Source organism: Chrysemys picta, chromosome 2 (assembly GCF_011386835.1).
Source record: "Chrysemys picta bellii isolate R12L10 chromosome 2, ASM1138683v2, whole genome shotgun sequence".
Taxonomy (NCBI): domain Eukaryota; kingdom Metazoa; phylum Chordata; order Testudines; family Emydidae; genus Chrysemys; species Chrysemys picta.
In genome coordinates, this window is record NC_088792.1 from 35585039 (window position 1) to 35606732 (window position 21694).

The window sequence follows — 21694 nt, forward strand, 5'->3', positions numbered from 1 at the left end:
CAGAGACACTGAGATTCTCCTTTACAAGCCAGAATGCAATCATGGCCACAGACTTTGCAGGTCCCAAAGGCAACCTTTGCCTCTATATAGCAGCAATCAAAACTTTCCTAAACTCTACTAACGTGTATTCAACTATGAACAGTATCACTGGGGGCTATTTCATGCCAAGTTGGAATGGACTATAGCTATTGTTATTGCCTGCTCTATAATGGGCTTCTAACATTCAACAGTTTATGGTTGTTTTACGGCTAACATTTAAGTTCATTCATGGTTATTCTCTCTTGTTCCTACTCAAACAGCCTCTACACAATTACAGCACAAGGTATGGGGATGTTTGGTACAAGGTTCCTTCAGTGCTTACCTGAGTGAGTGGTTCAGGAGGAGGCGGTGGTAGTGGGAGGTCGAAAACAGGATCTGGAGGTGGAGGGGGCAAGTCATCCTCAAAACGTCCAGTGGTGGTAACAGGGACATTTGATTTAGAACCATAAGAAGCAGCAGCACAAACACCTGTTGAAGGCTGAGTGACTTCACTTTGTGGGTAGTGAGAAGAAGTTTTCTGTGCTTGTACTGTCTTCTGTTCAACTTCACTTAGGTCTGCTACCAGATCAGCCATTAAAGCATCCAAGTCATTGTCCTCCAGTGCATTTAATGATTCTGTTAAGAAACGCCCCCCCACCCCCAACCACAAAATACTTTAGAGAGTGGATGACATGAAAAACAGTTTGCACTCAGTTCAGTGAAAACGAAATTGTAGAGGAGAATGCTAATTGTAGAGGTTAAGGGAAAAGGGACAATTTTAAAGAGGGAGATTTTAATTTGGGTTCTACGGAAAAGGTGTTTTTTGGGGATAATTATTAAGCTGATCATGCTCAAGGATAGACTAGAAGGGAACTTTCCTTTCTAAAAGGACTGTATTAGTATTTTAGACTTTGTCTACACTAGTGCTTTTGTCAGTAAACCTTTTGTTGGTCAGCGATGTGAAAAAAAACACCCCCTTGATCGACGTAAGTTTCACCAACAAAAGCACCAGTGTGGACAGCACTATGTCGGCAGGAGATGCTCTCGCACCGATATAGCTGCCGCCGCTCATTGGGGGTGGTTTAATTATGCTGACGGGAGAGCTCCCTCATGCTGGCATAGAATGGCTACACATGAGACCGGACAGCGGCACAGCTGTGCTGCTGTAAGGTCCGTAGTGTAGAAAGCGACAGGGGCATGTGTGTGTCTGGAGCTCCAGACAAGAGGGCCTACAGACAGCAGGTCCTCATGTAATGAAGCAGCTGAGAACCAGCCCAGAGCCTGGGAGGGACAGAGCGCTGACTGGGGACGTCCAAGGACAGAAATCAGAAGAAGCACTGTGCCAGGAAGGAATCACCTGAGAAGGACAAACCGGAGCCAGACCTAGCATCCCTGTCACCCAGAGCTGCACGGGGCCACGAGTAGTGCAGCTTGTGACCTTGCACTGGGATAAGGAGGGAGGCTGTACCTAGTTAAGTGGGGAGGTTGTCGCTCTGTATGGGTTTGCAGAGAGTGGCAGACGAAGGCAACAGAGGCGTTTCTTGGGGAAAGTTTTACTGGAGCCAAAGTTGACCAGGAGTGCCCAGGACTTCCTGTTGGACTGGAACTCTGCCCAGGACTCCTGAACTCTGAGTCTAGACACCTTGCTCAGTGTCTATCCTTTTATACTGTGGTACCATTGGGCCCATGGGTTCTTGTGTTGAACGTAACCCAGTTTTACCACTCCCTCTATCTTATCCCCCAGTTGTTTTTCTCCATTCATCCCTCTGTAAATAAATATTTCCCTCTCCCATATTAGCTGTACTAGCCCAGGGTGTGTGTGTTTATTCCAGATGGGTTTGGAACAGGTGCCTTGGGGGCAGAAGGGCGGTTCCCTGCTGCGTTCCAGCGCACACCTTTTGTTGGCCAGAGCTACCAGCAGAGCAGACTCCACCTTGGCCACCAGGGTGCTAGAGTTACACTTGGTGGCCTGTACATGGACATGCAGTACACCCCACCCCCCATCATTATCCCTCTCTCCACAGTGCTCCCTCTGGACCAATCAGCACTTGCTTATCCTTGGAACACCCTCTGCCTCAGGACCAGGTTTTAAAGGGACTGTGCTCCCTAAATCCCCAGGGGCTTATACAGGAGTAACTTCACTAAGTCCATGCAGTTACACAGGTGTCAAACCAGTGTTAGTGAGGGGAAATCAAGCTGCGAGGTTTTAAGCTATAAGAAAATAATATCTGAAAATCACATTCCTACATACTATATCAGTCATTATGCAATATGCGTCAGTAACTTACCACTTATAATAATATACAGGGCTCTGAGGACCCATTCAGTTAGCGTTCAAATCATGCAATTTCTCTTTTCAGATATTTTACCAAAACAGATCTAAACATTCCACATTTGTTTTGTGTTTTCAACTCCGACACTTAAATGAGATAATTCTCTTAACTGAAGTTTTTTGCTGAGTCAGCAGCCCTCTCCTATGATTGCTTAATGTAGGCCAGAGTTAAGAGATCCTGTGGGGAGATATTAGACAGAAAGATCTGGTTTTACCCAGTCCAGGAGCTAGCGAGTCTGGAAGAACTAGAGGGCTGTGTCTATGTATAGTTGTTTTGTAACAGGGTTGTCTGTCCCTTTTAAGGGCTAGGGGCAGGGAGCAGCCAGCCCTGTTCTGGAGGAAAGCCCAGCAGTCAGCTAATGACTGGATGTGATTCCCATGAGGGCTCCAGCCCCATGAGGCTGGCTGGGACTAGGAGAGAGCTGAGAGTTAGAATGCTGCACGGATACAAATTTATATCCACAGATGTGGATATCTGCAGATAGAAATCAGTATCACTTGAACTGCAGGGCTCTCCTGGGAACTGCAGCGGTGAAAGGAGCAGAACAGGGGCTGCCGGTCCCAGGAGCCAGCACCCTGCACCGGCAGCTCCTCCTGTGCGGCTGTACCACCCCAGCCCCGCCCCAGCTCCATCCTCTGGCACGGCTGTACAGACCCAAGCCAGGAGACGCAGTCACACAGACAGCTGTTTAGAAGGGACGGGGGTGGGGCGGGGGTGGTACAGCCGCACAGGAGACACTGCCGGTGCGGGGTGCTGGCTCCTGGGAGCGGCAGCCCCATGTTCTGCTCGTTTCGCCGCTGCAGTTCCTGGGAGAGCCCTGCAGTTCAGCGGATAGCGATTTCCTTCTGCAGATATCCACATCCACAGATTTAAATGTGTATCCGTGCAGGGCTCTACTGAGCAGGGCTTTGGAGCTGCGCTCCGGCTCCGCTCCAGCTTCAGGCAAAAACCTGCAGCTCCACTGCTCCAGAGCTGCTCCGTGCTCCAGCAGCGGGCTCCGCTCCAAAGCCCTGCTACTGAGAGTACACTTTCCTGTGGAGGGAGCGAAAGGTTGCAAGAGAGCAAATGCCCTGCAGACCCACCTCTCCCACAGCCCGGCGAGATCCTGACCCTTTAGTTACTGGAGGTCAGAGAGTCCCACAATCCCAGTCTAGAGCAAAACTGCTGCTTTTGTTATTATTCCATATTTCTTTTGTCTGTATATTGAAGAATAGGCAGGGCCCTGAAGAAATGTCTACAAATGGAACTGGGTATGGCTGAGTATTTCTCCCAGGATGGCCCACTGTAGGGCCCCAATTCAAGGGAAGCACTTAAGCATGCCTCTGAACTGGGATGAATTTAAGCATGTATTTAAGCCCTTTCCTAAAATGGGGCCTAAATTACTTCTAAACAAGTCCTATCTTTCTGTACTGTAATAATTAGGACATTTTTGTGACATACACATTAAAACAATATTCTAACCTATGTAGTTTCCAGCACTCTCAAAGCTGTAGTCGTATTTATTAGTAATCTCTACTGAAAAAAGGACAGAGATACCCCAAAATACAGATTCCCTACCAGGGCCAAGCGCAAATGGCATTACACCGTCTTGTTTTCCCTTCATGGATTCCATCTGTCAGACTAACATTACCAGACTTAGTTTTCATTTTCATTAAACCAATGGTCCCCAACCTTTTCCGGGTGGCGGGTGCCGGACAACGAGCCACCGAGGACCATGGCTGGCAGACAAGCATCCACCAAAATGCCGCTGAGAAGCAGCAACGTCAAGAGGCATTGCCACTGAAATGCCGCTCGGTGGCATTTCGGCGGTGACGCCGCTTTTTGGTGGCATTGCGGCGGATGCTTGTCCGCCGGCCAGTACGCGGGTGCACATAGATGCCCCAGCAGGCGCCATGGCCAGGGCCGGCTCCAGGCACTAGCCAAGCAAGCTCGTCCTTGGGGCAGCAGATTCTAAGGGGCGGCATTCTGCCCAATCCTAGGGTGGCACGGACGTCTTTTTTTGTTTGTTTTGTTTTTTGGTTTGCCACTTCGGCCGCCCTTTGCCCTGGTGGGTTTTTTGTTTGTTTGTTTGTTTGTTTTTCTTTTGTTTTGCCGATGACTTTCAGTGCGCCACTGTAGGGGGCAACGGCTCGGAGGACGGGAGCACGCTGCTGGGAGCGGGCTGCGCGCTCCGTCTACCTCCGCCGGTGCCAGGTCTGCAGCAAGCCCGGCAGCCCGCGTCCTTCCCTCCCCGCCGACCAACAACTTTCAATTCACCTGCAGGCAGGAGCGGCACGGAGCCCTCTCGGCAGGCAGCGCAGCAGGAGGGGCCGAGTGGCGAGCGCCCCGGCTGAAGGAAGCCCTGGTCGCCCCCCTTCTCTCTCTTCCCCCGTTCCCCCGCTAGCCGGGGCACGCACTCCGCTGCCTGGGGCATGTCTGCAGTGCAGGGAGTCCCGCAAGCCAGAGTGAAGCTGCTGCCTGCCCAGAGGCTCGCCAGCGCAAGTGGCACCGGAAGTTTGCACCCTGTTTTTTTTTTTTTTTTTTTTTGGTTTGCCGCTCCGGCCTCCCTGCACCCTGGTGGTTTTTTTTTTTTGCTTGGGGCGGCAAAAAAGCCAGAGCCAGCCCTGGCCACGGCACCTGCGGGTACCGCGTTGGGGACTACTGCATTAAACATTTAAATATGAAAGGCCATGATTTCCCGAAGGCCATGATTTCCCAAACTGACTAGTGATTTCTCTTTTTGGTGTCCAACTTGAGACACCTTCACAAGCCCAACTTTCAGACAGTGCTGAATACCCGTGCTCTGAAAAATCAGGCCTCTTTAAGGCATCTCAAATTGAGATACCCAAAATCATTGGTAGCTTTTGACAATCATGGACGTTTAGCTTTTTACTCCTCCATTGTTGTGGTATTTTTTAGATGTAACCAGTGTCTGAATGAGCTCTCCCCTGACATTAGTGATGAGCTGGGGGAAAAGACTTCAGGAACCATGTTTGCATAGACATGCCTACTCTGCATGTAAGCAGGTATGCAGCATGGTGGAGCTGCTTTGCCAAAATGATCACCTTTGGCTGGTGCTGGGTTACAAATAACGTTAGTGCAAGGGTAATGACATGTGGTTATCCTTATTGTATGAGTAAAGGGCAGCAGAACTGTACTTAGATAGCTCTGATTGAGGAGGTTGCCTTAAACTGAACCTTACTCTCTAAGTAGGCGGTAGGGATGCCAAATCCCGGTGAAAGACAGGTGATGGGGACTTGGATTTGTATTATATTGCTATGCTACCTGGTGGTGTGGACTCTGCCCAAATTGTCCTAGACTCCCTTTGACCTTCGCCTCTCTAGTGTTTAGAGACAGAGCTAATCAGACTCTATTCAGAGGCATTGTTTCTGTACAGTAATTACCAGTGCTGAATCACTGATAAGCAAATCTAGGGGGTCTTAGACCTGATGTCGGGATAGGAAAGACAATACAGAGGCTGTACTGGCAGTGAGGTTTCCTGTTACCCAGTGAAATCACTAAGAGCTGAAATCACTGAAGACCTGGGTTAAGCAGTGGAACCTCAGAACATGGCATTGCAGAAGTGGCAGTGAGTGTCCAACATGGCAGCACATGACCACCAGGAGCAAGGGCACACTGCAACCACAGAGACATTGCTTGATGCCCCCCACCCTTCGTGGGGTAGAAGGTGAACTCCTGTGACCACACCTCTGAACTCTGGGTCTTCGCTAACCAAGGACAGCCACATGTGCAGAGGGTGGGGGAGGGATGTGTTAAAGGGACATTTGTTTGTCAGACTTTTCTACCACAAAGTGGGAAACTGAGGTAAAGGGCACTGCCCCATGCACTGTGGAGCTGGGATTCTGCTTATGGTGGCATGCTTTTGAACATGGTTGTGGGGTTTTCTCAAACTACTGCTTGGTTCCCTTTTCCTTTTATTAAAAGTTCTCTTTTGTTACCCAGACTCAGTACTGGACAGAGGGGAAGTATTGTCTCTTAGAGGTGCCAAGGACTGGTGGTAAATTTTCTCAGATTACTGGGTAGGGTCTCGAGCTGGTTCTGTTTTGTATTGTTAAGTGGGACTCCTCGATATAGAACTCAGCCCTTGTTGCTGCCGATTCCACCTGGCAGAAGGCTGACAAACACAAACACTAAATAATCCTTCCAATCACTTACCATTTAAATCTTTAAAGCCAACTGTAAAGTTATATTCTTTATTAGATTCTTTGGGGGATGGAGGCTGGACAGTTTCCACTCCTAAACTCTGTGGAGACGGAACAAAAAGAAAGGAGTTGATGATGTAATTATCATTAAGATACTAATATTTACTAAGTTCCCTCTAAGCTGCACAGCTGCGCGGCCAGCTATCAAGGGCCGTGCAGGCACACACCAGGGAGAGGTGCTTCTCCCCCGGCCCTGGAGTTGCCACGGCAGGGAGAGGCACTCTCTCCTAGCCCCGGGCTGCTGTGGTGAGAGAGGGCTGAGGGGAGTCCGCTCTCCCCATTGCAGCCCCAGGGGAGCCTGCACCCCAAACCCTTCATCCCCAGCCCCACTCCAGAGCCCACATTCCCAGCCAGAGCCCTCACCCGCCCCCTGCATCCCAACCCTCTGCCCTAGCCCTGAGTCCCCTCTCACACCCCAAACCCCTCATGCCCAGCCCTAACCCAGAGCCCACACCCCCAGCCAGAGCCCTCACACCCCTGCACTCAACCCTCTGCCCCAGTCCTGAGCCCCCTCTCACACTCCAAACCCCTTGGCCTCACCCCCGCCATACATCACCTCCATATTGATGCACATAACAAAATTCATTCTGCACATGGATGTAAAAAATTAGAGGGAACATTGTTTACTGATCATGTTACACTGATAATTATTCTAACAAACTCAGTTCTTCCCTCAAGAAACAGAAACCCACATACTAGTGTGTTGGTCTTGTTTATTCCATGATGTTTTATATGGGTGAATGGCTTCTTTAAAGGGAGAATTTCTAGCCTGCAGTTTGTTCCTAAGAATGCAGGTTGGGGACTGGTGCTTTAGAAAAACACGAGAAGCATACAAAATTAAGACAAAGAAAGGATTCCTCTCTGTAATTCCTACTGACAAAATAGCTGGCTCTAGCAGTTGAATGATTCCAGAAGTGTTTATATTTACTAGGTTGGCTGAAACTGGTGAACATTTTCCATAAAAAAAATTAATAAAAACTCTTTTTTACCAGTTCATTTCTTATGATTTCCCAGCTGCGCAATGTTAGTTTCTTATGAACTTGTGCAAAGCTGAAAAATTGAAAATGTGAACTCAAAAATGCCACTTCTGCATGACGACTATTCACGCTTGCAAAAATAGAGAGGGTGTGAATAGGGGAAAGGAAGGAAATAACCACATGAGATTAATTCCTTTTATCTGGGCTTGTGAAATCAAGAAAGGAGTTTATATACAAAACAGAGAAGACAAAAATGGCAATCATGGCCCCTAATCCAGCAAAGCACTTACTACTGGCCTGCTTTACCTTAATCATTTTCTTAAGTGCTTTGCGGGATCAGCGCTCAAATGCATAAAGGAAATGTTTTAATTTTTTTTTTAAAAGAAAGGAAATGGTATTTCATAATGGCCAGAAAGGAAAACTGAAAACAGAGAAAGTACAGGCAAATTGAAAAAGACAGAGCAAAGAGAAAACAATGGAAGTGCAGAAAAGTAGTTAAAAATTAAACATGAAGAGGTAGTATAAATGAGAATCAGGCCCTTTCTGTCTAAGGCCTGTTTACACTGTGAATGTGCCATATCTACATCTACTTTCTGGCTTGTTTACACTGCCAGAGTGGTATATAGAGACCTTAGTATAAATGAGAATAAGGCCCAAAGACAGTAATAAAGGGAAGAAAAAATACAATTCACAGAATAGTTTAGGAAAATAGGAAGCTAGAAGAACTAGTCCTTAGAAAAAGTTCTAAGAAAAAGGGGGGGGGGGGGAAGGAAGTAAAAATTAAAACAAAGCAAAAGTAGTTTTTCTTTTAAATTTCAATATTTTACTATGAAACTAAGTACTCTGAAAGACCCTATTCTCAATTATAACTAAAGCTGTTAAAAATTCAGAAAGCTAACAGGGAACCAAGTGTTGTGGTTTTGATAGCCAAGACTGTGATATTAAATCATGTTTTCCTCTAGGCTTTCAAGATGCTTCAAGCAGAATTCCTATTACGTGTCACAAAATGTTTGGTCTTGAATTTGGCAGACTGGGATTCAACAAATAGGAAAGACTTCAGAACTACAGGCTTTAAGTAGGGCACCTCGTACAAAATTCCAGATAACAGTTTAAGTATTTCAATTAAAGCATAAGTTTATTTACAACAAATTTAATGCGTATAACATGTTTTTGGCTATGAATTCTTCATCAATCTTATCAATTTTGGTGTAGGAAATCTTCCAAGGTCTTGGGTTTAGAAAGACTCATGCTGTTTTATAGTTCCTTCCAGAACAATATTTCGTATACACATATTCCCTAATGCCATCAGTGTTGTGCCATTCATATTTTGGCACATGTGGTGATGTGTCACTATGCTAGATGTCTTTCAAATAGTCAACAAATTAGTAAAAAACATTTTTGTCTTCGTTTCCATATATATATACTCCGTATATAGTTTATAGTTGACTCAGTTTAGAGTTTATAGTTGTGGAATCCTCATCATTGGAGGTTTGCAAAAACTGGTTGGACAAACAGGGATGGTCTAGGTTTACTTGGTCCTGCCACAGCACAGTGGGTAGGACTAGATGACTTCTCAAGGTCCCTTCTAGCCAGGGCCGGCTCCAGGCACCAGCTTGCCAAGCAGGTGCTTGGGGTGGCCACTCCGGAGAGGGGCGGCACGTCCAGCTATTCAGCGGCAATTCAGCGGATGGTCCCTCACTGCCGCTCGGAGCAAAGGACCTCCCGCCGAATTGGCGCCGCAGACCACAATCGCAGCTTTTTTTTTTTTTTTTTGCGCCGCTTGGGGCAGCAAAAACCCTGGAGCCGGCCCTGCTTCCAGCCCTACATTTCAAGGATTCTGTGCTTCAACACGTTACAGTTCATTTAAACATGAACACAAAGTGTTCATCCATGGTGATTCAGATGCAAACTCTTCTTATTTCCTTAGCAAAATGATTGGACATTCTGGGGCTACGTCTACTAGGAATCTGGATTAACTTTTTGAAAAAGACCTCTGATATCATGTTAGTGCTGTTTCATGTTCTAGCCAACTATAATGTCACTTTTGTTGTTGTGCAGGCAACACGATTTAGAGAAAATCAGTTTTAAGTCACTTTCTAAAGACTACCTGTATTTATTCAGTAGGAAGGTGCAATGTGTAGTTGTAGAGGAATAAGGAAGGTAAGGCGTTCTCCTTGTTTCCCTCCCTTATAGTAATTTCTCTTATCCTTTGTTGTCAACCAGATTACTTACCTGTGTCAGGAGGTCCATTTCCCCCAATAAATTGCTGAACATTTCATCTATATCATCACATGTCTGCTCCATCTGAAAAGAAATAAACCCATGGACAAGAACATCAGCATTAGTCTCTTTAGAACTTTGGAAGCAATTCTATAAACACAGAAAAAAACCCAACTTCAACCAGTTCATTTCTTACAAAGCCTTTCCTATTTATATTGAAAGAAACAGTTTCTTATTCATGGCAATTTAGCAGATAAATCTTTGCATAATTTAGAAATAATTGATAAATTAGGACTCTGAGCCTACATATTCTTAAGCACATACTTAATTTTATGCTCTTGAGTAGTTCCATCAATCTCGGTGCTCAATGTATAATCTATATTTGATTACAAGTCACCTGGTAATAAATCTGCACCTTAAACAACTAAAACTGAGTCAAGAGAGAGGGAGAGAGAAACTGAAAATTTGAGGCTGACAAACTCCTGAACACACAATGTGAGGATTTCAGTCCTTGGCTTAAACCACTAACTACAAGATTTTAGCTGGGCTGTTTTCTAGTACAAGGACTGGATATGGTTTGATCCACCTAATTTTTTGACTTTATATTTCTCCCTGTGTTAAACCAAACATTTCTTTATTTGAGATACTTCTGGTCTTACACTGTTGATGGTCTGCAACAGACACCCAAAGACAGAGCAAATGTATAGTCACTTCTGAGATACAGGAACATGCTAAAAGGTACTTGACCTGGGAGCCTGGCAAACTGCACTCTCTCACTTAGGGGCTTGACCCTGCAAGTGCTGAATACTCTGGCACTGATCCCACAAAATATTAAAACACATGCTGAGCTGTAAGCACGTGATTCATCCCATTGACTTCAGTAGGACTGCTCATACATTTTAATGTCTTGCAGGATGGGGCAAAAGTGCTCAGTACCTCCAAGACCAATGAGCTCTCTAGATGTGGTCAGCAGGGGACATGGAGAAAGCCTGGTGATTGCAAGGAGTGGCAGGAAAAGGGGATCAGAGATTGCACGAGTCTTTAGGCACTTAATTTTACATGGCACGTAGAGTAATAACTATTCCATAATTATACAATAAATAGTCACTGAACTACATGATAAATACCCTTTTCCTGAGAATTGGCTGGTCACTGCTGATTGTTACTTGATCGGTCAAATAAAGGGCATTGTAATGTCAGATCATTCAGACCTTAAGCAAGTGGGCAGCCCTACAAGTTCCATCTTATCTTCAAATGATGATTAGGAAGCATAACATGTCTAGCTCAGGCACCACTTTCAGTGAATAGATATTCATCATGAACCAGGGCTTTGGAGCTGTGCTCCGGCGCAAGCTCCAGGCAAAAACCTGCACTCCACTGCTCGGGAGCTGCTCCGCCCTTCAGCTCTGGGCTCCGCTCCAAAGCCCTGTAAACACTAGACTGATTACCGAGATAGTCATTGAGCCATCTCATTTACTCAGGGGCGGCTCTATGTATTTCGCCACCCCAAGCCCGGCAGTCAGGCAGCCTTTGGCGGCATGCCTGCGGGAGGTCCTCTGGTAACGTGGATTCGGCGGCATGCCTGTGGGAGGTCCGCCGGTCCCACACCTTCGGTGTACCCGCCGCCGAATTGCCTCCAAAGCCGCAGGACCGGCGGACCTCCCGCAGGCATGCCATCAAAGGCAGCCTGACTGTCACCCTCACACCGACCATCAGGCTGCCCCCCCTGCGGCTTGCCACCCCAGGCACGCACTTGGAGCGCTGGTGTCTGGAGCCGCCCCTGCATTTACTAGTGTCCATATTTTTCTCTTGTATTTTTATAAATCATTCACAGGAGAACAAAGTTAATGTTTCCATCACCAAATCTTGTGAGCAGAGATACTACTTTTAGACTTAAGCATATTGAGTTATCCCTAAAACTAACACAAGTGTGCCCAAAATTCAACAATGATCTTGGTAAGGGCTAAACAGGCCACTGACTTTAGACTAGAGCTGTGTGAAAAGGCTCACCAACAGCAATGGTACCATATCACAGATCTGGTCTGGAGGCTCTCATGGATTTAGCCATATTCATAATCTTGTCTATCCATATTCATAATTGGCTGTGGGAGTGAAGAGAGAAGAGGGGAACCATGCTGCCGTTCCACCTATGTCCCTGTCCACCTAGCCCTTCCCTCCTCCCTCCCCCGGGCCCCGTTCAGGATCCTTCTTGAGCTCCCAAGATTCTCACCACACCTCCAGGTGCAGGTTCAGCTATACATCCCAGGGAAGGCCTGGAAAATTCCTCTACAATGGGCCCTCTGACTTTGGTGCTACTGACAACTTCATAGATGCAGTGATAGTCCGGGCTCTATGAATCCATGTCCAACAGAAACTTATGCCTGATCTTGTGGAAACAACAGATGGGACCTGTCCCCCAGGCCAGTGATGCAAGGGACCACACAGCTAGAAGCTGCAATACAGGAACACCGGGAAGCGTTACAGTTCACTATAATCAGTTCTCTGCATTTCCCTCTAATCCTCAGCACAAACTGGCTGGCATGTCATGATCTGCACATCATACAGGGAGACCCTCCATGTCCCCAGAAAATACCAGGACTTCATCAACATCTTCTAAAAGAAAAATGCAGTCACACTGCCCCCACACCAAGACTGTGACTGTCTGATAGATCTGCAACCCAGGGTCAATATGCTGTATGGCCAGATCTATGCAACATTGGAGCTGGAATTTCTGGCCTTCTGTGAGTATATCCATATATACTGAAGGGCTCATCCATTGTGTAATGTCTCCTGGTCCTGCCAGGGATTCAATCCTCTTTGTATAGAAAAAAAAGTTGGGTCCCTATGTCTCTGTGTAGACTACTGGATGCTAAACCAAGAGGCATTTTGGATCCAATACTCCTTCCACTGATCCCAGAGCTGCTGAACCATATCCAATCTGCTTGGGTGTTCACCAGACTGGATCTTCAGTGGGCCTGGTACAGTATACACCAACCGTAAGAACCTAGAGTATTTATGTAAAGCCAGAGCCTGAAGCAACAGCAGCTCCGATGGGAGCTATTCTTTTTCCATTTTGATTTCACTATGACTCATCAACCTGAAACCAAGAACAACAAAGCCAACACTCTGTTGTGCAAGAGGGGATACTACAAGGAGGAAGAGAACATAATTGGGAAAGACCCTTCCTTCTCAAACTTCACAACTTCCTCAACACCAGAGTGCAACATGATCTCCTTACTTTAATCCGGTTGGCTGCGCAAGACAACCTGCTGGCCAAGATGACTGCAGTTTCCCCAGAGCAACCCAATGGTAATACCAGGCAGTAGTGTACTGTGATAGATGGAATAACATATGTCCTGCCAGGGTGCCCCCTCTTGAAAGTACTCTGGATATGCCACAATGCCCCTTAATGAGCCATTTTGGCCACTCCAAAACCTTATGTCTGACCTCCCACCTCTTTTTGGTGACCCCCAGATATGGACAGTGATTCAGACTTATATGTTGCAGGAGCTGACATGTGTTTGTGCAAAAGTTACACTCACAAAATGCCTTGGCACCTTTATGCCCCTAGAAACTCCCACTTGACCTTGGACAGTGATTGTCATGGACTTGATAACAGAACTCCCTGAATCGAATAAATGCATCACCATACTCACAGTGGTAGATCAGCTGACTAAGATGGCTCACTTCATTCCTTGTGCATAACTGGCCACCGCAACAGATCAACATCTATTCACATGCAACTTTTGTCTGCATGGGCTCCCTGAATGTATCAAATCTGACAGAGGGTCCCAGTTCATCTCCCAATTTTTGGCGTGAAGTTGTCTGACTATTAAACATCCATACCTGCTTATCATCTGTGCACCACCCCCAAACAGATGGCCAAAACAGAGTAAACCAAGTGCTAGAACGATACATGTGGTGTTTCACAAACTGCCATCAGGATTACCGGTACTCTCTCCACCAATACACCATGTTTGCATATAACAACACTGATCATGTCTCCACGGTCAAAAGTCCCTTTTTTGCCAATTATGGTTTTCATCCCATGCTCCCAATTGCCTCCCAAAACCTGGAGGCCTGAGATATAGTATAGCAAATCCACCACATTCAGGAAGAATGCAAGGAACACATGGTAGAATCAAAGGAAGCCTACAAGCAAATATGTGGATTGCCAGAGACTGGAGAGCCCAGAATTCAAGGTGGGCTGGAAGGTCTGGCTCTCAACCAAACACCTCCACACAAACAGTTCATCCCATAAACTAGATGAGTGTTTCTCGATCTTTTTGATACCACGAACTGGCTTGTTGCCTTCCTAAACTGCATCAGGGAGATCTCAGGGACCGGCAGTAGTCCACGGACCAGTCTTTGAGAAACACTGAACTAGATCACTGATATTCAAGACCAGTTCAGATTTGCCAGCTAACTACCCTGTCACTGTTAAACTCTGCCTGCCGAGATCACTCAAAATGCACAGTCTTTCATTCACAGAAAACCCATTTCTGGACCTAACGCAAGCACCTCTGCCACCCTTCTAGTTCCATAGCCATGAAGAATACCTTGTCCAGGGCATATTGGACTCCATGCTCAAAAAGGGGAAATTATGGTAACTTGTAGACTGGGAGGGGTATGGTCCTGAGGACCCATGCTGGGAACTGGGCCTCCCCACTCCCAACTTAATAGAGGCTTTCTACAAAAGCTACCCAGGCGATGCAGAAGGATTGCCCCAAAGGGTGAAAGAGTGGTACAGTATAAGGAGAAGCAGGTCCTGAACCTGGGTTTGCAGATTCCATGGCTGGCAACCACCCCCAAAGTAAGGGACTAAAAGCCAGATGGGCAGAGCCTAGGATAGCTGGCATTCCCACAATGCCAATGGGAGGCCATGCACAGCCACAGTCATGGATCATGGTGGAGAGTAGGCACTGCAGGAAGTACCACCCAAGGGAGCCAGAGTGACAATACCTTGTGGCCCTCTGATTGGCCAACCACCCTATTTAACCCTGGAGGGTGCTCCAGGAAGTTGTCTGGGCAACCACACAGACATTGGGCCTGCTGCGACGCCAGACCTCACCTTGTCTCCTGATCTCCTGACCCTAATTTCTGCCTCCTGATTCTAGCCCAGTACTACCTATGATTTCCGGTTTCTGATCCCAGCCTGCCTTTGACCCTGACTCTTGCTTATTGAACCCGGCTCACCGACTACCATCTCTCACCTCAGCCCAGCTGTGACTGCTTGGCCAGATAGCCTACGAACCAATCCCTTACATCCATGCTGCCACCTAACAGTTCTGGCAGCAGACACACCCACCAAGTCATGAGCCTCAGAGGCCCACACACACCACAGGATGTGCTGCCTGTGGAGGGCCTGATTGACAGGATATTCCCAATTCCTGATTGGTCCAGACATACTACTTAAATCTGTGGACAATACAGGAAGTTCATCGGTGCAGCGAGGCAGAATCCCAGCTAGCTGCTGCTAAAGACTCTGCTTCCTTGTTGTGCTTCTGATACCTAGTTTCTGACTCGGCCTTGTCTTCTGCATCTGACTTCTGGTTTCTAATCCTGTATTGACAAATGACTGTTTCCTGATGTTTCTTCCTGTCTCGTGCCACTTGGCTAACTACCCATGACCCAGCACTGACATCAAGGGGCCATGTGGTAGGTGAAGCATATAACACAACACATTATTGTTCTTTATTTAAGCACACACAGAGTACAGGTCATATAGAAAACAACCACCAACCTGAACAAAACATCCTTCACTCAAGCTCACCCTTCCCTTGGGAGTCCTTCTTGGGGGACCAGCTGGTTCAGGTAGACAGGATCCCCCTGTGCCTTATCAGGCTCCTGAAGCAGCTTCCCTCAGCTTGAGCTGATGAAAATGGCCAAGGACCCCTAATCAGCTCCTGTCCTTTATAACCTTCCAGTCCCTCTGTCAGAGGACTACTAGATCAGCATCCTCAAACTACCAAGTGACTCTGTTGCCAGGCAACTCTTCCCCTAACAATCAAGTTTTCCTGGTTGGGAGCCACTCTAATCATCTATGGTGTTTGTATTAGAAGAGAGAACCATCCCAAGTTAATGACCCTCTATTGCAGGGGTGGGCAAACTATAGCCCGCGGGCTGGATCCGGCCCATCAGGGCTTTGGATCCAGCCTGCGGGATTGCCACCCCATGGCACCACAGGCCCCACGCTGCAGCCAGCACCATGTTCCTGTAGCCCCTGGGGAAAGGGTGAGGGGGCAGAGGGCTCCGTGCGCTGCCCTCACCTGCAGGAACCGCCCCCTGCAGCCCCCATTGGCCGGGAACAGGGAACTGCAGCCAATGGGAGCTTCAGGTGAGGTACCCACAGGAGAGGGCAGCGCGCGGAGCCCTCTGCACCTCCTCCCCCAGGGGCCACAGGGACATGGTGCTGGCTGCTTTCGGGACCGGTGCGGGGCCAGGGCAGGCAGGGAGCTTGCCTTAGCCTTCCTGCACGCCACTGCCACCCCGGAGCTGCTCCAGGTAAGGGGTGCCAGGCCGGAGCCCGCACCCTGAACCCTCCTTCACCCCAACCCCCTGCCATGAGCCCCCTCCTGCACCTCAACCCCCTGCCCTGAGCCCCCTCCTGCATTCCAACCCCCTGCCCTGAGCCCCCTCGTAAACCCCGTATCCCTCCTCTGCTCCAACCCCTTGCCCTGAGCCCCTTCCTGCACATTGGACCCCCTCCCACACCCCACACTCCAACCCCCTGGCCCAGCCCTGCACTCATAGCCCTGCATGCAATTTCCACACCCAGATGTTGCCCTCGGGCCAAAAAGTTTGCCCACCAATGCTCTTTGTCAGCCTTGTATCACTATGCCTTGGAATTTCAACCCAACATGGAGGCAAAAGCACAAAAGAGAAAGCAACTAGCCTGCACACTCAAAATGGAGATGGTGGCTTGATAAAGATATACAGAGAGAGCGTTCATAATCTCGCACAGAATTCATAAATTGTACAGATAGAGTCCCCCAATCATCATAGAACACTTGTGACATTTTCAGAACGATAGACTGCTATGAAGCATCCAAACAGGATGAGCTTGGAGACAAGTGTCCCATGAGCTTGGAGACAAGTGTCCCCTTCACTTCCTTCCCCTTTCCCCATCATTTGATTCTCCTGTCTCCTGGGCCCTTAGTTCCATTCCTCCTCCTGCTGATTGCTGCAATACGAATGGATAGTTCTATGATGATAGAGAACTGGAGTGTGGTGGGTGGCTGGAATCTATCCCATTCAAAAAGACATGCTGCTGTGTATTGGACCTGCTGCCCAGTGGCCAGGGGCCTTTGCAGCTAGTTCTTTGGAATTATTTTTACCAGAATGCAAAGCAAAGTTTGGCAGTATCTCAGCCTGTTGCAACTAAAAAAATAAAAGAGGAAAAGGTTTACACAAGCCTCTTTAAAGTTAAACTGAGTTTCAAGCATAGTCCTCATGTATAACCATTTAACAATTACTCATGTCAGAATTTTCTGTACATACTGTAATTACAAGTAGCTCCTGAGGGAGCTATAAATGAAAGCAATTAAAGAAAAAATGCAAATACAACGGCCCTTTATAGTCTGTTTCCCTTGTTATTTGTCTGAGACAAACAAGATGGAGCAGAGGGGAAAAAAATCAAAATTAAAACAAAAAGGCGGAAATTGTGGTTGTAAAATAATAAAAGTTGTCAGGGAGATGCCAGGGGAAGTGCAGTTTGTGAAACAACTTTTAACTTATTCTTAAAATGACTGAAGTTCAAGTTGACAGTATCCCCCGGAATTACTCTTTTGAATAAGAGCAAAAACACAGGAAATGTGTTTGTTTCGTTTTTTCAAAGATTTCCCATATCATTTAAATAAATAAATGGAGATATCCCATCTCCTAGAACTGAAAGGGACCTTGAAAGGTCATTGAGTCCAGCCCCCTGCCTTCACTAGGCAGGCCCAAGTACTGATTTTGCCCCAGATCCCTAAGTGGCCCCCTCAAGGATTGAACTCACAACCCTTGGTTTAGCAGGCCAATGCTCAAATCACTGAGCTATATATATATATATACACATATATATTTTTTCTCTATATCTCCAGAAAAACCTCATTTTCCCATATGAGCAACTCTGGCCTTAAACATTCCCATAATTCTCATACTGTATGAGACTAATTGAAACTTAGTTTTTCTTCAGTTTGATGTTTTAAACATCGACCTTCATTATTCAGTTTCTGCAGATTAAGTCCTATTTTAAAGGTTCCTGTCATTTAGAAATGTCTTAGCCAACTCACCAGTTCACCCACTTTGACTCACAGATCCAGTTATTCATTCCATATCCACCACTGAATCCTACTGCACTAGTTTCCTGCTTGGCCTTTTATTTTTATCTCTCTCTCTTCTGAGTTCCCAGCCTCTTTGATGCTACTTCTCTTACATTAGATATTTACAGCTTTGTAACACTGACCAATCTCAAGTCATTTTATTTTGCTATTTGTATTTTGCATCAATTTGTCCAATGAAATCAGATTTCTGCATCTTGATTTCTCTTCTGGTAGTGTTAGACCAAAGGACCCTTTCTTCCTGACCAACTGGGCTTTTGCTGCTCATTGTCACTAATTATGCTGCCATTTCCAAAGTCCTGTACACATCCATTTTGGGTGGTGTCCTGTACAAAGATGTCTCCAGCTGTTCCTAATTCACTGGTACCACTTCTGCAGTCCCTTGTGTAGCTGATCATCACATCAAACTCCCTGGATGCTGGATTTCTGAAGGTTATCAGTCACACCATGCAACAAGTTTTCCAGATCTTACAAGCACATTTGGAATTTCTTGTGTTAAGGCAGGAGTTTGCATCAGAATGTATCTGAAGCTATGGGCAAGGAAGCCAAGATGCTTCAGCACCATGGCAATTCAGCAGTTTCAGGGCAAGATGGCTCAAGGGAACCTGGGGAGGGAAACACTCTCTGATGCAACTTGCAGTCATTGCATTAAGGAACAGCCCATCCTCCGAAGACAGTAGGCATTGCTAACAAGGGATAACAAAGTAGTAGTGCACACACTCCCTTACATTTTCTGAAGCACTAGGGAAAGAGTCTGATCTGCTACTTGTAGTAGGAAGAGAGCCTGAGACATAAGCCCTTGTATCAGAAGCCTGGTATGAGGCAGGACCTACTCACAGAATCTGGCAAGGACAGGGCTGATATTGCAGAAATACACATTACTAAGAAGTGCTAAGCACAGAGTACTCACGCAAACACAACCTGATCTCAAGTGGTACCAGAACATCCCCGATATCAAGAATGGTACAAAAACATTCCCCAAGGATAACAGGAACACACTAACCCCTCCTAAAAGATAAGGTCAGGATGACAGTACGTAATAGAGATGTTTTGATTAAACCAACATGTATAAAGTGATGGATAATAACTAGCCACGTCTGGGGGAAGTAACTAATTATGTCAGAGGGGCAGTACTAACTTGTTTGTATCAGAGTATAAAAATGTATCTCAGAGGGAGTATCTTTGTCCAGCTGAGGGGGGAAATGGAAAGTCCCACCATTCACTGACATGCATCCATTGACATGGGCATACATGTCTTAGGGCTGGTCTACACTGGGGGAGCGGGAAATCGATCTAAGATACGCAACTTCAGCTACGCTATTCGTGTAGCTGAAGTCGAAGTATCTTAGTTCGACTTACCTGGCCGTCCTCATGGTGGCAAGTCCACCGTCACAGCTCTCCCATCGACTCCACTTACTCCTGCTGCCGAGGTGGAGTACGGGCGTCGATTAGGGGATCAATTTATCGCGTCTAGATGAGACGCGATAAATCGATCCCCGATTGATTGATTACTACCCGCCGATCCGACGGGTAGTGTAGACGTGGCCTTAGTATCCTAGTATTGCCTGCCAGGTGCTATTACCATGCTTTGTCAACAATAAACCTGGCCTGGCACCTTCATACTTTAACAGATCTTGTGGTCATAGGGCGGTTCACTCGAGGACTGGTGTGCCAGCAGTCTGCGCAGAGCTGGGGCAGCACATGGGGAGAACACACACATGCAGCCAAACAGCTAACCACACTGCTCATGTGGCGGTAGAGGGGATAACAGAGATTTCCTCCATTAGTGCAGCACATGACAGGATTTTACCCTAAATGTGTGTGAGCAGTATTCTGCTCTACTGGTGGAAGTGGCGGTATAAATGGTCACTTTGTCTCAATCTCTTTCATCAGGCAGGTTTAAAAACAAAGTATTTACCTTATTTGCTTTCTTAATCCCACTATTACACAACTCCAACTCCCAGAATCCTTTTAATTCCATTTCTGGAACTGCCACTGTAGTAGTAGGATTTTATGTTTGTATTTTGTATAATTTAGAATGAAAGATATAATAATGTAGCGTGTATTAAATGTATTGATGTATGATTTGGACATATCCTGCCAGCCACCCTTTCTGAATAGCAGAAAGGAATGGCCTAACAGCCATTGGTAGAGATACATCAGCCAGAATTTCTTTGTGTCTGGACTGATTTCAAGGCAGTAACAGACCTTTGAGAGTCACCACTTTGTTGTAGGCTTAGCATTTTAAAATAAGTAAAAGAATGCCAGGATTGTTTTTCTTCTGCATTGCAATTTGATGTTCCTGTTCAAAATTTTCTATGTAAATTAATTCTGTTTTGTGTGTGAATGAGGAATGTGTGCTAAGAGATAAGTGTGAAGGCCATCACTGAACCAGATGTTCTAGGGAGGAACTGGAGACAGATGCAAGGGCGCCAGGAGGCTGCAACATGCCCCTATTGAAGTGTCAGAGGAGGGCAGATTGACGACTCTAAAGATGAGACAGGCACCTATCAATGGGGACAAGATAGTTGTGATCAAACCTAACATGGGATAACTCCCCAAGAAACTTGAAAGAACAAGATAAAGGATGAGAAGGACAATTTAAGAAAACAAGCTCTCGTCAAACCACCATTGATTACAGCATGACAGTGCAAAACTCATTGGTCCCAATGAAGGAAAATCACTATATAAACAGGGTGCCTTGCCATGAAACTTTGGGTTCGTCCTGCCAAGACTTCTCCAGAGCATCATGTCACGACCAACAGAACCTGGCTCCTACCTACCCTTGATCAACCTAGCTGGCCACTAGATTGATCCGGACTCTAGACTGCTAACTATTACATTGACTGGTGTGTGCCTTTTCCCCTAAAAAAGATCTTGTGTGCTTCTTATAAGCATAATACCATGAGCTCTGGAACGTTCATATAAAATGACATCAGATTCTGCCTGAAGACATTTTACATGCCATTGATAAACAAGATCATCAAAAACTAACAGTTTGCTTGCCACATTACAAAACTCTTACAAATAAATTTGTGAACTCATGTGTTCCTATTTAACACAGAAAGATCTACATATCTAGCCTCCTTTAAATGCCTGGAGGGCATGTTTATATCTGACTTCACACTAACAGGTTCTGGATTATATTAACTTCAGAAATTACAATTGCTGATAAAGTCCATCTGTTCACCGAGAGATGGTGAAACATTGTTTATCTGACAAATATCAATGCAATTATTATTTGTGGAAACCCATAAAAGAAATGTGGTTCTCAATAACGTCACAATTTAACATAAAAACACTCGGGAGTGGGCTAGGATGAGACCATTCAACCCACCTCGCTGCCAGCACGTTCCCCCTCTAAATACCTTCTTTAGCCATAGTCAAGTGAACATATTGCTGCCCCTTTTTTACCCAAGTAGCCAGTCAAAGTTTGGGGCCCTGAGGATGTTTCAGCTGGAAGTAGAAACTGACAGAGTCTGGTATTGTCTTTGGTGTAATCTTGTTTATTTATAAGGAACATACAAAGTCCGGCTTAACTGAGTGCAGGGGGAACCATGAACCAAAAGAGCAATTTATTAGCTTGCAGCCCCAAGCTGCTTTAGGCAACACTGGACCCC

At 46.3% G+C, this 21694-nt stretch overlaps 1 protein-coding gene across 8 annotated transcripts in view; it reads right to left on the minus strand.

Moving 5' to 3' along the window:
* Nucleotides 1-21694, minus strand: part of APBB1IP (amyloid beta precursor protein binding family B member 1 interacting protein) — a 109220-nt gene that overhangs the window by 57941 nt on the left and 29585 nt on the right. For all 8 annotated transcript variants that reach the window (XM_065582954.1, XM_065582959.1, XM_065582958.1 and 5 more), the window contains exons 2-4: nucleotides 9763-9834; nucleotides 6507-6594; nucleotides 362-654 (exon numbers count right to left, since the gene is read on the minus strand). In XM_065582954.1, coding sequence (XP_065439026.1) covers nucleotides 362-654; nucleotides 6507-6594; nucleotides 9763-9834 — 453 coding nt within the window. The remainder of the gene's footprint in view (nucleotides 1-361; nucleotides 655-6506; nucleotides 6595-9762; nucleotides 9835-21694) is intronic.